Genomic DNA, 13,310 nt, shown 5'->3' with positions numbered 1-13,310 from the left:
TCAGAGAGCAGTGCGAATTCATGGATCAAAGAGCATAGGATCCAGAGAACTCAGTGCAGCTAGGCAGGGGCCAGACCATGAAAGGGCTTCCCAAGCAAAGTCAGAAAGTCTTGGTGTGTGACCTTGCAGGCCCTGAGGGGACCCAGCCTCCTAGCGCTGGTACAGCACACAGTGAGGAGAGGGCAGGCCTAGAGTCAGTAGAATCCCCTTGGGAGGCTCAGAGAACTAACAAGATTCTAGTGGGTTTTTTTGTTTTGTTTTGTTTTGGTTTGGTTTTTTTTGATTTGTCTTTCTTTTATGTCTCTTCATAGTATAAAAAGCTGGTGCTGTTTCATGACATACTTTTAGTAGTTGAGAGAGAGAGAGAGAGAGAGAGAGAGAGAGAGAGAGAGAGAGAGAAGAGAGAGAGAAATCAGTTTCCTTTCCCAAGGGCAGCCAAGGGCTCTCCTGGCCATTGCCTCGTGCTCACCTACTTTCAGGGCGATCTTAATCAGATTTGAACTTTCTGCTGTAAACAGATCAAGGAAGGATTTTTTTCCACCGAGTGTTTGTTTTTAATAAGGCAAGGATTCCGTTTGTTAAATAGGCTTTGAGTTAAAAGCATACACCAGAGTGAGGAGGGAAAAAAAATTAAAATGTTTAACATGCAAGGTCCCTTGAACTTTTGGGAGGTAGCGTGCCTGCCTCCCCAGTGTCACATGTCCAGCCCACAAGCATGATCTTTTAGCCTTGTGCTGTGTGTCTCTGAGTCTCTGATCTGTGAGCTTTAGAAAGGCAACATTGATTAAACATGTCTAGGAACCTGTTTAAGCGGCCTGAACTCCCCACTGAGTCCTGTGGCTCTCCTTGGCCTTGTTGCTAAGCAACCAGTAAATCAGATGCCCCTGGACCCCAAGACTCCAAGGACAGCTCTGCTCTTCCTGCCTTGGTTCCCCCAGCTCAACCCTGAAGTCGGTTTCTCAAAGATTTTCAGCTGAGGAACATTTGTGTAAGAAGTAGGAAAAAAACCAGATCCCATCTCTACCCTGTCTGTTACTCCCCCTCTTCCTGACCCCTTAACAACAACTCTTGCCTAAGCTCCAACAGAAGTATCACCTGACTGTCCCATTCAAAGGGGCTGTGTCTGACCCCCTCAGCTGTCAGGACAGAGAAATGTTCACCAACAACCCTGTTCAGCTTGCGTTTCCAGAACAAAGCACATGGGCCTCAGGTTCAGTGTGGCCCTCCTTTAGCCTGTGTGGTCCTCCAGGACACTGGAGCTTCCCTCCACCTGAGGACTGGCCCTTCCTGACTGGTCTGCCTCCAGTCTGTCTATCTCAGTCACTGGATTGGTCATTCTGAAATGCCACTCTGAACACTCCACTCTCCTGTACTAGGGGTCATGTGCCTGATCTAGACTTCATTTCATATCCATTATGAAGATTATACATATATATGGTACTCAGTGAATTATCATCTCTGGCATAAACTTAATATATATATATATTATATACATATAACTATATATGTATATATACATATATATGTATATATATATATACATGCTTTTTACTGTTTGAAAATGAAATCATTTTTATATGTATATATTTATATATATGTATATATATATAGTTTATATATATATATATATATATATATATATATACATATATATATACATATACACACATATATACACACCTGCCACATTCAGCCTTGCTCATGCCACAGCCTTACCCGCAACACCACTGTCTGCAGATCCACCTCTGCAAAGCATTTGTCTCCTTCCAGCTCCTCCAGGCAGGGAAGCTGTCACTGCGCCGCTATCCTGAGAACTTTCTTTTGGGTCTTCAACTCTGTTGATTGGCATGGTGGTTCTTTGAACGTCCCATCTGACCTATTAAGCGTGATTTTCGGATGGTATTAACATTACCTCTGTGTGTTTGTGTTTGCTTTGAGAAGAACCATATTGCAACCTTTCATACTATCTCCTCTGTCTTTTACAACATGGTAGAAGGTGCTTGGTGAGCCGGGCATTAGTAGCTTACACTTGAAAAACCAGAGAACTGAAAAGCTGAGAAAGCTGAGGCAGGAGACTTGCCATGAGTTCCAAGGCAGTCTGGGCTAGAAGGAGGCCTTGTCTGAAAAGAAAGCAAAACAACAAAAGAAGGAACTTGGTGGATAGTCTTGAGGACAGACCTCACTTTAGAAGCACATGTGTTGGTCTAGCTAATCAAATACATACCATCCCCCGACTGTGAAGCGTGACAGCATTTATTGTGATGTGCTCAAGGTAGTTCAAACTTGAGGGCAGAGCTATCCAGGGCTCCTGTAGTCTCAACTAATCAATCAGGGTCTGGGTTGCTCCCTGAGCGTGGTGGGAGCTTTGGCCCCAGGAATCTTCAGCAGTGTTGAATGCTTGTATTTATATGTTTCTTCCAGTGATTCTATACCCATCAGTAGGAAGCACATTGGAGCTGTTTAGTAGTCCCTAGGGAAGATGTAGACCAACCAAGTTGATAGGCAGAAGAAACAAATGTCCTGGAAAGCATAAATATTCTCTCCCTCCCTTCCTTCCTTCTTTCTCTCTTCTCTTTTCTTTCTTCTTTCTTTCTCTCTTTCTCTCTCTTTCTTTCTCTCTTTCTCTCTCTCTTTCTTTCTTTCTTTCTTTCTTTCTTTCTTTCTTTCTTTCTTTCTTTCTTTCCTTCCTTCCTTCCTTCCTTCCTTCCTTCCTTCCTTCCTTCCTTCTTTCTTTCTTTTTTTTTTCCTCTCTCTGTGCAGCTGTGGCTGTCCTGGGACTTGCTCTGTAGACTAGGCTGGCTTTAAACTCACAAAGATCTGTCTGGCTCTGTCTCCTGAATGCAGAGATTAAAGACGTGCACCACCACCACCCGGTATGAAAACATTTTTAAAAGCAGATCTTCATCTGGGCTGCCACCTGCTTTGATGTTTGTATAGGAGGGGAGAGAAGTATAAATCAGAATCCATGCCCATCTAGATGGGGGCCAATAATGTTAGCACTCAAGAGGCTGAGGCAGGAGGATGGCAATTTCCAGGCCAGTCTGGGCTTCAATAGGAAGAAAGAAAGCTAAATCAAAACCCAAGGCTGCCAGGAGTGGTGGAAGATCAGAGTGAAATGGGGTCAGACTGCTCAGCTCTGCGTGTGTCTCTGTGTGTGTACTTTGTGCAGAGATGCCCCTGAGCTGCTTCTGTGGAGGAGATGGATTTAAAGTTATGTTTGGAACGATTCTTCTTCTTTTTAAAACCACCTGCAATGTAGACATTTCCTTTTAAAAATAAAATACAGTTGGATTGTGTAAACCAAAGTCCCTGCCTTGATGTTGCGGTGGCGTGCTCTCTTAAAGATTATAGCACTTTGAGAAGCACTAGATAAAACCACCACGTTGTTCGAAGCACCCTGGCGACTCTGATTAGGTTCTCCTTTGATTGTTTCGTATAGATGTTTACATCAAACCCTTCTCAACCAGAGAAGGAAAAGATGAAATTACTAACCAGAGAAATGAAGTGTACATCTGAAAGAGTTGAGCCACCTCTCTGGAGGCAGACAGAATGTGTCCTGGTGAAAGGGCCCACCCATGGCTGCCACTTATGTAGCATAAACTCTCATCTCTGCATTTTTCTACAAGGCCTGGGCCACTTCTGGCATCTCCAGCCGAAGGAGAGCCTTAAGTAATCTTGTCCTCAATCTTGGCCCCCTAGGCTGTCCCCCATCCCTGATTCTGCCCCCAGGATAGGCTGAATTCACTCTTGCATGGATCACTAAGCTCTCTCTTTTGGTGATGTGACTCCTTCCTTCTGCCTTTCTATTCCCCACCCCCACCTCACTCCACTCCAGCGATTTCACAGTGCATGCTTTGAGTTCCAGAGGCTCTCCCTTCTCTGTTGACTCCAGGCTTCTCCACGCTCTTCCTTCTGGAAAGTTTGGTTCTTTGTGGGGCTTCTCTCTTTCTCTTCCACTCTCAGGAATATCACCTTTTTAAGGAATCTCCCACAGCCACCCCTTAGCCCAACTATTCTCCCAAACTCACTTTGCCTGATTTTCTGGTTTCCTGTGGCTGTTTTTCTGACTTGGGAAGACCTGGCTGGCCTGATTTCACACTATAGACCAGGCTGGGCTAAAACAGAAATTCTCCTGCCTCTGCTTCCCAAGTGTTAAGATTAAGGTTTCTTTCTTTTTAAAAAGATTTCTGTATATGAATGCAGAGGGCATCAGATGCCCTGGGATTGGTGTTAGAAATGGTTTTGAGCTGACATGAGGGTGTTAGGAATTTAAACCCAGCAACTCTGCAAGAATAACAAGCGCCAAAAATCAGGGCTTAAGGCATTGGTTAAAACTGGCCTGGTGGCAGAGGCAGGTGGATTTCTGTGAGTTCAAGGTCATCCTGGTCTATACAGCAAGTTTTAGGCTAGTCTGGATGACAAAGTGAGACCCTGTCTCAAAAAGATTAAAAAGAAAAAGCCATTGTGTGTAGTAGCACACACCTGTGACCTCAGTACTTGAGAGATGGAGTCATCAGAGTTATCCTGGGCCACATAGTGAATATGAGGCTAGCCTGGGCTACATGAAAACCCTTATCTCAGAAAAAAAAATCAAAATTAATCAGGTGGTTGTAGCAGCACACAACTTTAAATCCAGCACTTGGGAAGCAGGGACAGGCAGATCTCTGAGTTTGAGGCCAGCCTATCTACAGAGTGAGCCCCAGAACAGCCTGGGCTACACAGAGAAACCCTGTTTAGAAAAAAGGAATAAAATAAATTGGAACTACGTATGGTGGTACACACCTTTAAGTCTAAGACTCAGAGGCAAGTGGGTCTCTATGAGTTCAAGGGAATATAGTCTGCATTGTGAGTTCGAGGCCAGCTAGGACAATGTGGGAGGCTTTGTCTCAATTCCCTTGCCCTCCAAAAACCCACAAAAGTAAAAATTAGATGAAAGGAATCTGATATCTTCACCGGGAAGGCTAAGGAAACATGTTGTCTACTTGCCCTAATGCATCGGGCGCCACAATCTCAGGTCTTGGGTATTTTGTTTCTTTTATGAATTTCTTAGTTCAACCCACTGATAAGGAAGCTATATTTGTATTGACCGTGCCCAGGAGATTGTGACGATATCATTGACATACCAGTTGGGAGCAATTCTTTTAGTCCAGCTTCTTCTTTTTGTTAAGTGGAAGGCAGGGACAGAGACAGTGAAGCGGTGTGACGCAAGGTAATGTCGTCCGACTTGAAAGTGCCACGGTGTGAAAGGGACCACATTTCTATTTCAGCTCTGACTATAGCCATTCAATTGCTAAGGGAATCCAGGGGCAGTCGGTAGGAGAGAACGCCTATCACGTCAGACCCCTGGGACAGCCTCTGCTGTTCTGTTCTGTCCAGGTGGCTGTCTTGACCCCGCCCCCCCCCCCCCATGCAGTTTAATATAGATTTATTTACTTGAACCAAGGGCTCACTATTGTTTGTTGTGCTGGGAAAAATTGCACTCAGGGTGTGACTAACCTGCACATGCTTGGTAGGCAAGCTCTCAGTTGCGTTCTGAGCTCTCAACCTATCTTGTGTCTGTAGTAAAGATATGCCGAGAGAGCTCTTGGGACCTATCTCTTTGCTTCTCTCCAGAAAAGAAGCGGGCGAAGGCACCTGAACAGCCCACTCCCCCCATTCAGGAAGAGCCTGAGCCTGTCAGCAATGTCTTACAAGGAGATGACATTCTTGCCTTGGCCATTAAAAAGGAAGACTTGAGGAAGGTAAGGCCAAGGGCCAAGGATCGCACAGAGCACCCAGCCGTGTTCACGGGTCACCTCTCCATTGGCTTCCGGATCCCAAGGAGTCGCTAATACCATGCCAAAAACAAAAATACAAAAAACAAACAAACAAACAAACAAAAAACACCAAATATAAATTCTTTCCCTTTAGCATCTGAAAGAATTTATGGCAAGTTAGGTTTTCACATTTCTGAGATTCTACCAGAGCCACAAAATAGTGAGATACCTTGGGGGCAACTGTTATCATGCCCATCCCATAGATGGGCAGATAAGTTCGATCATCATAGATAAAAATGAGCAGGAGGCTGCTGAACTCCAACCCTTCCCCTTACCTGTCAGTTGCTCTTACTTAGTCTGCCTGGACAAGCCAGGTGTCATTTTATCCCCCTCCAGCTTACTCCTAAATCTCAGGTCTGTCACACAGGCATTTCCAGGACAGGATGTATGGATGGATCTGGGAAAGCTGACTAGTCAGCCCTCAGGAATCCTACCAAGAACAGAGGTGTGTGTGTGTGTGTTCTTCCTCTTCTCCCCAGATCGCATTCTCCTCAGCTCTGTTTTGTTTTAGCAACATGTTCCTCAGTTTGAAGAAACAGGAGAAAAGCCTGTGGTCACACAGAAATTTATCATCCGTAAGCTCAAACCGAAAGACTCTAGCAAAAGGGTCTACCACTTGGTAGCACATCCTGCTACTCCAGATGCCGCCACCAAGCCTCTGGACTACTCCGGTATGGGCTCTGTTGTAGACTTTGCATTCCCTGATGGGTCTTGAAAACCCGCCCCCCCCAACCCCCACCCCCCACCCCCGTCCATCAAACAGCTGCTCTGTGTGTGGCTCACAGCGTCTGGTTCTCCATCTCTCTTCCCCCTTCACCCACCCACCCCCAGGTCCTCATGACAGCTTCTTAAGCAGTGGCCAGATCCTCCCTCACCAGATCTTGGGAAGTCTCCAGGACTTTAAAAGAATCGCGGTTGCTCGAGGGAACACCCAGGTTTGTTTGTTGTATAGAGAGCTATGTGGCTGAGAGAAGTTGCCGAAGCCATTTACTCTCTGTAGAGTCAAAGGGTGTGTGTATGTGTGTGTGTGTGTGTGTGTATGTGTGTGTGTGTGTGTGTGTGTGTGTGTGTGTGTGTGTATGTATGTGTGTGTGTGTGTGTGTATGTGTGTAGATGGGGGTACAGGGATAGGATTCTAGAGCTAGGTCTGTCTCTGGGCCTAGATGATAAGGGACCCTTGGGAAGCAGTTGCAAGTCCTAGAAGCCAGTCGCTAATAGACAGCTCTAGGTGGAGTGGGGATTTACTAGAAGGAACTCAGAGCCTGCCTTGTGAAACTCTGGGTAGACTGAGCCCCACAACGAAGTAGCGCTCTGGCCTCAGCTCCTCATTCCCCTTCTTTGGAGCCTGGATTGCTGAGGTGCAGGCTGGAGGGAAATGACCCCCACTGGTCCCCGTGTTACCTTCCTTCCTGCCACATAGCTCTTAGAGCCTTCACTTCAGTTAGGCAGGGTACTAAGGGCCCAGCTACTCAGGAGGAAGTCATCAATTGGGGAGAAGACGGCTACCCTGAAGGATGCTGAGTTTTCTGGGCAGAGGGGACTGTCAGCATCCCTCAGGCCCTGGTTTGTTTTCTGTCACTTGCCCGTCCTATGGTCCTGACGAGGAGAGGTTCTTAGAGCTGGACAGAAACCAGAACCTGGGTCAGCACCTCCTCCTCTCCCTTGTTCTTTCCAGCTGGCTAAGCTGATTCACATCCAGCCCTGCCTGATGACCCTCATCTCAGCCAAAGAAGAGCCAAAGCCAAAGCCCCCCAAGGAGGAGGAGAGACCTTCTCCATGGGCCCCACCTCCTCAGCACAACTTCCTAAAGAACTGGAGACGGCACATTGCCTTGCGGAAGAAGCAACAGGAAGCTCTCAGCAGTGAGCTGAGCCCACTAGGGACCTGCCAGGGTCCCTCCATCAGGCACAGAGGCTCTTCTGTGTCTTCTCTCTCACCCGCCCAGACTCCCACTAACTAGCATTTGCCCCATGACAGCTTCTGGCTTTCAGGCCTCAGTGGGTTCTGAAATGAGGCAGGGAGTGGGCCACCCAATTCAGAGTGCGAGAGCTTGTGTGTTCTGTTTTTGGTACCATGATCACAGTCTTCCTTCCTTCTCTCCCGCTCTAGAGCACCTGAAGAAGCCAGCCAGTGAGCTGTTGATGCATACCGGGGAGAGCTATAGGAAGATCCAGGAGGAGCGCGAGGTCATTGACCGTGCACTTCCCACCCAGCATGACGGAAAAGTGAGGCCACTGTTCCCAAGTACCACACAGAATGCACATGATGACCAGTGCCAGCTTGTCTCCAGTTACACAGTTGGGGAGAAGATAGCCTGTCTATTACCAAGCAGTATCAACCCCCTGGGATCTTACCTTATCTCATCTTCCAGAACTACTCACTTTTAATAATTCAGCCTGTGGTGGTCTCTGGTAGTCAGTTTATTATAAGAGTCTTCATGTGTGTCTCCTAAAGGTTTATACTACAATCTTTGGTCTAACCAAGGACAAAGAACTGTGCCATGTTTTGGTACATCAATGAGTGCCTGGGCTGGGACCAGATCATCCCATCTTTCTGGCATCTTGAGAACAAAACATTGTTGAGTGCCCACTCTTCTTCCAGTGGGACCCAGTGGATGCCCCAGTGAGTCTCTGACTGTGGTACTGAGGGGGTGACCTCACTGCTCTGTCCTCATCTTGACTTTAAGGCAACCAGTTGGTTCTGGAGTCCACTGGAATACCTGGGTGATGAGATGACAGGTCTTCTCATGACCAAAAAGAAAACTCAGCGTGGTCTGGTGGAACCCATCACACACATCAGGAAGCCCCTCTCCATCCAAGTGGAGACTGGTGAGAAGCAAGGCCTGTAGGCTTATGTTTTTCAAAACCTACTTTAGTAAGTGTACCTAAATGCTTTAACCTCCCTTCCAGCCCACCACCCATCAGAGGTAGTGGAAAGGAAAGATTAATAGGGCAAAGGAGGATGTGGACCTGTTCAGAAATAGTTCTTTGATGTGAATACGATCGGCCTTCTCAGGATATCAGCAGTTCAGTTAGCACAAATCAGCAGTGGTCGCTTCATCCACTCACAAACACCATTCACAAATCAGCAATGACAGTTCAATCCAGAGGAAACCGCGAGACTCTTTGGCAAGAGGCCACCGGAACACCACTGGAAGTTCTTTGGTGGTGTTTCTATGAAATCATGACAAGTGATGACCAGCAAAGAGTGGGAAGGCGAACCAATACCACACAGCATCGTCCACAGTCTGTTGGGTTATATTTCTACCCTTTCCAAACATCACATGTTCTCTCAAACATCCGCTCTAGCACAACATCACATGCCCTTTTCCCAGGCTGCTTCCAGGAAAACACCCCATGTCGATTCTCAGCAAAACATCCTCACATGTGTCTGCTTCAGCAAAAAAAATGTCCTCTCGTAAGACAGTTTCTAGAAAAACATCACGTGACTCAACCGTGTCTCCAAAGAAACTAGAAATGTCCACTTCAGGGGCCCAACTCTGTTAGCTCCTTGTGCCTAGTGCTAGAGGCAGGGTAGTGTGGAGGTGGTTCAGCATGACTCTGGCCCAAATCCTGCCTCACTTGGCTTTGAACAAGTCTCGGAGTTTACCTGGGCTCTAGTTCATACCTCAGTGAAACTGATAGAAGTGACAAGGGAGGCCTGGTAACTGGGATCCTGGGCATAGAGCTTTCACCAGCCCCATGAACCTCCTGAGTCCCTGGAACATGAGTTAGTCAGTCTAGGAATGAGCTGACAGTATAGAACAATTTGAGGAGAAAAATTTGCTTTTTATGTTGATTGCGTATTGGAGTAATCATCTTCATATATGGAGTTCGATAAACCATGCTAAAGTGAATCTCACCTAGAGCCGTTCTACCATCTCAGCATGCATCTGGAAAATTTGAAAGGACACACGTGGCTTGCATGTGTGGTTTATATTATATACCCATGGGTTAGCCATACTTTAGAGCCTGCCAGTCAGCTGCTTGGAATCACATCCCAGCTGTGCTGGCTTTCTGAATTTCTATGAGTTATTTGTCTCCTATCACCCTTGATTTTATAGCATAAGCATGGTGAGAGGGTTAAAGGAGACATTATTTGCATTCAGGGGTTCTGGCTCCTTGCTCAGACTCAACAGAAGGTAGTTGCTGTTGTTACTGTAATCCGAAGGTCTAGCCGTCTGGTAGCTGATTTTGTAGGATTCCGATATAGCATTGCTAGGGAGGTACAGGACCAGATTGCTGATGTAGAGCTACCCCTCAGAAACCGTATGCATTCCCCAATCCTTCTCAGAAGTGCCGCCGGGATTGGTGATCTCAGGACCCTTGGGCAAGCACTGACAGCAGCCTGGGCTGAGGCTCTTCTAACTCCACTCTAGGATTACCAGCCCAGAAGGATGCTTGGTACCGCTACACCTGGGACCGGAGTCTGTTTCTGATCTACCGACGCAAGGAGCTGCAGAGTATCATGGCAGAGCTGGATTTCAGCCAGCAGGTTGCTAATGCCTTCATCCCCGATCCTGAGGTGCCTTAGGTGACACCTGCCAACCAGCTCATATTCCCTCTCTCTACTCCTCTTAGGATATTGATGGCCTGGAGGTGGTGGGCCATGGGAAGCCCTTCTCATCTGTCACAGTGGAAGAACATTTGCCACCTGAAAAGATCCAGAAGAGCTCCTCGGAAGACACGGTATTTCTGTGAGTCTGAGCCCCAGGGGAGAAGCTGGAGAACATGCTACCCTTATCCCCACTAGTGTCCGAGGGCGGGCTTTTCTTTCTGAAAGCAAAATCAGAGTGGCTTCATTCCAGCCTGGCCAGTAGCTGTCCCCCTTTCCTCTAGCCCGTTCCTACATCTCTGCTAGCTGTCTGCTGTCATATTCTTCCTCCCCACAATTGGATCCTAGTCGGGGTTACCCAGACATTACTATGCTACTTAATGTCCCCATACTCCCCTAGAACCCTCCGTGGCTATGCATAGAGAATAACCGCGGAGGGAGACTTTGAGGAAACTCAGCAGACTGACTGGCTCTCTGTGTCCACGGTCCCAAGTGGTGTGACTGCTCAGCCTCCAGGTAAATAAATAACTGGCTTTTCCTACAGAGACTCCTTGACCAACCTCTCCGACATGGTCCCCATGCCTATTCTCGGCCCTTCGCTGCTGTTCTGTGGGAAGCCAGCTTGCTGGGTCAGAGGCAGTAACCCAGAGGACAAGGTAAACGGCCTCTTGGGCCTCACACGCTTGCATGGGTGCGGCCCCAAGGTGACCGAGATAGTCACGAGGAGTCCACAGCTTCTGATTTGTGTTCTTATCTGATCACACATTCCGCATGCCTGAAAATGGTAACCGCAGCACTAACTCAAGCAGAAGTGAGATCACAAGGCTCAAAAGATCATTGGCTGGGCAGGAGTGGTGAACACCTTGAATCCCAACATTAGGGAGGCAGAGCTGGGTATGTGTGTGGGAGGATCTCTGTGAGTTTGAAGCCAGTCTGATCTACAGAGTTAGTTCCAGGACAACCAGGACTACACATCTTGAAAAAACTTGTATATGTATGTAATATGTATGGGTACAGTCATATGTGGGCATGTCCAAATATGTGTGAGCACATGTGTGTGTGTGTGTGTATTTGTGTATGTACCAGTATACATGCACTCCTGTGAACATGTAACATGTATGGTTGAATAGGGTGTCTTCCCCTTTCACTTTCCACCTCAGTAGGGTCTCTTACTGAACCTAGAGCTAATGTTTGGGTTAGTCTAGCTAGCCAGCTTGCCCCAGGGATGCTGTCTCTACCTCCCGTGTGCAGGCTGCCACACACTACTGGCTTCTGGAGATCAGATCTCCATCCAGTCTTTGGGCTTGAAAATTAACCTCTGAGTCATTGCTCCAATACCAGTTCTAGAACATTCTTCAGATACTAAGGAGTAGAAAGGAACACCAAGTTAAAAAAATATTTCTCTTCTTAGTATTGATGATAACCTCAGAGACAATTATCAGGAGAGTCTGACACCACTCAAGGTGACTAAGCTCAGAGGATCAGAGTGAACAGTGGACTTTCAGAGAAGTCATAGGAAACGGGGGTGGGGGTGGGGGGGTGAGTTGGTCACTCCAGGGCAAGACCTCTAGCCAAGATACTCCTTAGACCCTCTTCCTCCCACAGAAAAACATCGGAATTGGTGTCCGCCTGACATTTGAAACCCTTGAAGGGGAGAGAACGTCCTCAGAACTGACTGTGGTCAATAACGGCACGGTGGCCATTTGGTACAACTGGCGAAGGCGGCCCCACCAGGATTTTTTCCAAGACCTAAAGCAAAACAAGACGCAGAGGTTTTACTTTAACAACCGGGAAGGTATCCTGAAGTTCTCCTTCTTGCTGGCTCAGTGACTGGTGGATCCCCATGTTTAGTTAGTATCTGGCCCATCCCCTCCTCCTCTCATTATGTGTATGGTCCACTATGTCTGTTGAACTCTTGAGAGTGCAGGGGAGGGAGCAGCCTCAGGGAGCACAGACCTGGGGTGGGGATGCCCAGCCATCCCTTGATTGACCCGAGCTTCCCTAGCTCTACATTCAAAAGTCACACAGACCTGGAAACCTTATGCTCCTGAGAAACCAGGACACTGGTCGCCAGATGTGGGCCACTGTGGTGCACTTTCTATAACCAGGTTGGCATCTCAGCCAGCTCCTGCTCCACAGCAGCCTCTGCCTCTGTCTTTCCCAGGTGTGATTCTGCCCGGGGAAACCAAACACTTTACCTTCTTCTTCAAGTCTCTGAATGCTGGCATCTTCAGGGAATCTTGGGAGTTTGGGACCCACCCTACACTCCTGGGAGGTGCTGTCCTTCAGGTCACCCTCCATGCCATCTCACTGACCCAGGACATTTTTATGGATGAGAGGAAGTTGTTGGAGGTAAGAGACTCAGAACCCAGCACACGGGTTCCTCTGCGGCGGATGATGTGTGCACTGGAGTGGATGGAGTCTCTTATCTTAAAGAGGTGACCTTTCTCACCACACAAACTGATAACTACTCTTGCTTAGCAAATACCACCCAGGCCTTTATGATGTCGAAGATGGGAGGGCAGGACAGCAAGTGACCGTACCTAGCAACCCCCAGTTAGAAGGGAAGGGGATGAAACCCTGGGTGTCCCAAGTGGAGCTTTCACACTGGGGCTAGGAGTCTCAAGGAGAAGCCAGAGACCTTGCAGTGGACTGTATCTCGTTTGTTCACTGTCTGCTACTGTGCTGTGATGTGGGGCTGGCCTGACAAGACTTCCAAGCCAGAGACAATGATTTAAATGACCAGCCTTACTACCCTTCACCATAAGCAGCTCCCAGGGGAGTGCGAGGTGAGAGCTAGGGGGCTCTTTGTCCCTGTTCAGTCTCAGTGTGGCCCTCTTGGGCCATGCTTTTGTGGGACTCTGTGCAAAGCTAGGTTTTAATGTGGCACCCTACACATAGCTACCTGTCTCAGGCTGGAGACTTAATCAGATTGTGACC

General features: G+C 47.7%; 1 protein-coding gene and 1 long non-coding RNA gene across 8 annotated transcripts in view; one reads left to right on the top strand and one right to left on the bottom strand.

The window, feature by feature from the left end:
• Mycbpap (MYCBP associated protein) overlaps positions 1-13,310 on the top strand; it is a 31,040-nt gene that overhangs the window by 12,118 nt on the left and 5,612 nt on the right. For 5 of the 6 annotated variants that reach the window (XR_388315.3, XM_006531938.4, NM_170671.2 and 2 more), the window contains 11 exons: positions 5,614-5,741; positions 6,328-6,487; positions 6,648-6,751; positions 7,492-7,678; positions 7,926-8,041; positions 8,503-8,644; positions 10,195-10,310; positions 10,397-10,512; positions 10,915-11,026; positions 11,976-12,165; positions 12,535-12,722. Coding sequence is in view for 4 of the 6 variants with exons in the window: in XM_006531938.4 (XP_006532001.1) it covers positions 5,614-5,741; positions 6,328-6,487; positions 6,648-6,751; positions 7,492-7,678; positions 7,926-8,041; positions 8,503-8,644; positions 10,195-10,310; positions 10,397-10,512; positions 10,915-11,026; positions 11,976-12,165; positions 12,535-12,722 (1,559 nt within the window). In the remaining 2 variants the exon portion in view is untranslated. Of the gene's footprint in view, positions 1-5,613; positions 5,742-6,327; positions 6,488-6,647; positions 6,752-7,491; positions 8,042-8,502; positions 8,645-10,194; positions 10,311-10,396; positions 10,513-10,914; positions 11,027-11,975; positions 12,166-12,534; positions 12,723-13,310 lie in introns of all 6 variants that reach the window. The other variant, XR_003949210.1, reaches the window with a different exon arrangement.
• On the bottom strand, positions 1,974-12,875 carry Gm35650. 2 transcript variants are annotated; one of them, XR_388967.4, is made up of 3 exons: positions 12,569-12,875; positions 2,225-2,470; positions 1,974-2,120 (listed from the first exon to the last, which is right to left on the bottom strand). It is a non-coding gene; the product is annotated as a predicted gene, 35650 (long non-coding RNA). The 2 variants fall into 2 exon arrangements; XR_880151.3 differs by lacking the exons at positions 1,974-2,120; positions 2,225-2,470 and adding an exon at positions 9,584-9,708 and having other exon boundaries at positions 12,569-12,633.

This window comes from Mus musculus, chromosome 11, assembly GCF_000001635.26.
Source record: "Mus musculus strain C57BL/6J chromosome 11, GRCm38.p6 C57BL/6J".
In the NCBI taxonomy this organism is placed as follows: domain Eukaryota; kingdom Metazoa; phylum Chordata; class Mammalia; order Rodentia; family Muridae; genus Mus; species Mus musculus.
Note: the sequence above shows the minus strand (reverse complement) of the source record. Positions and strands in the feature narration are given on the sequence as shown.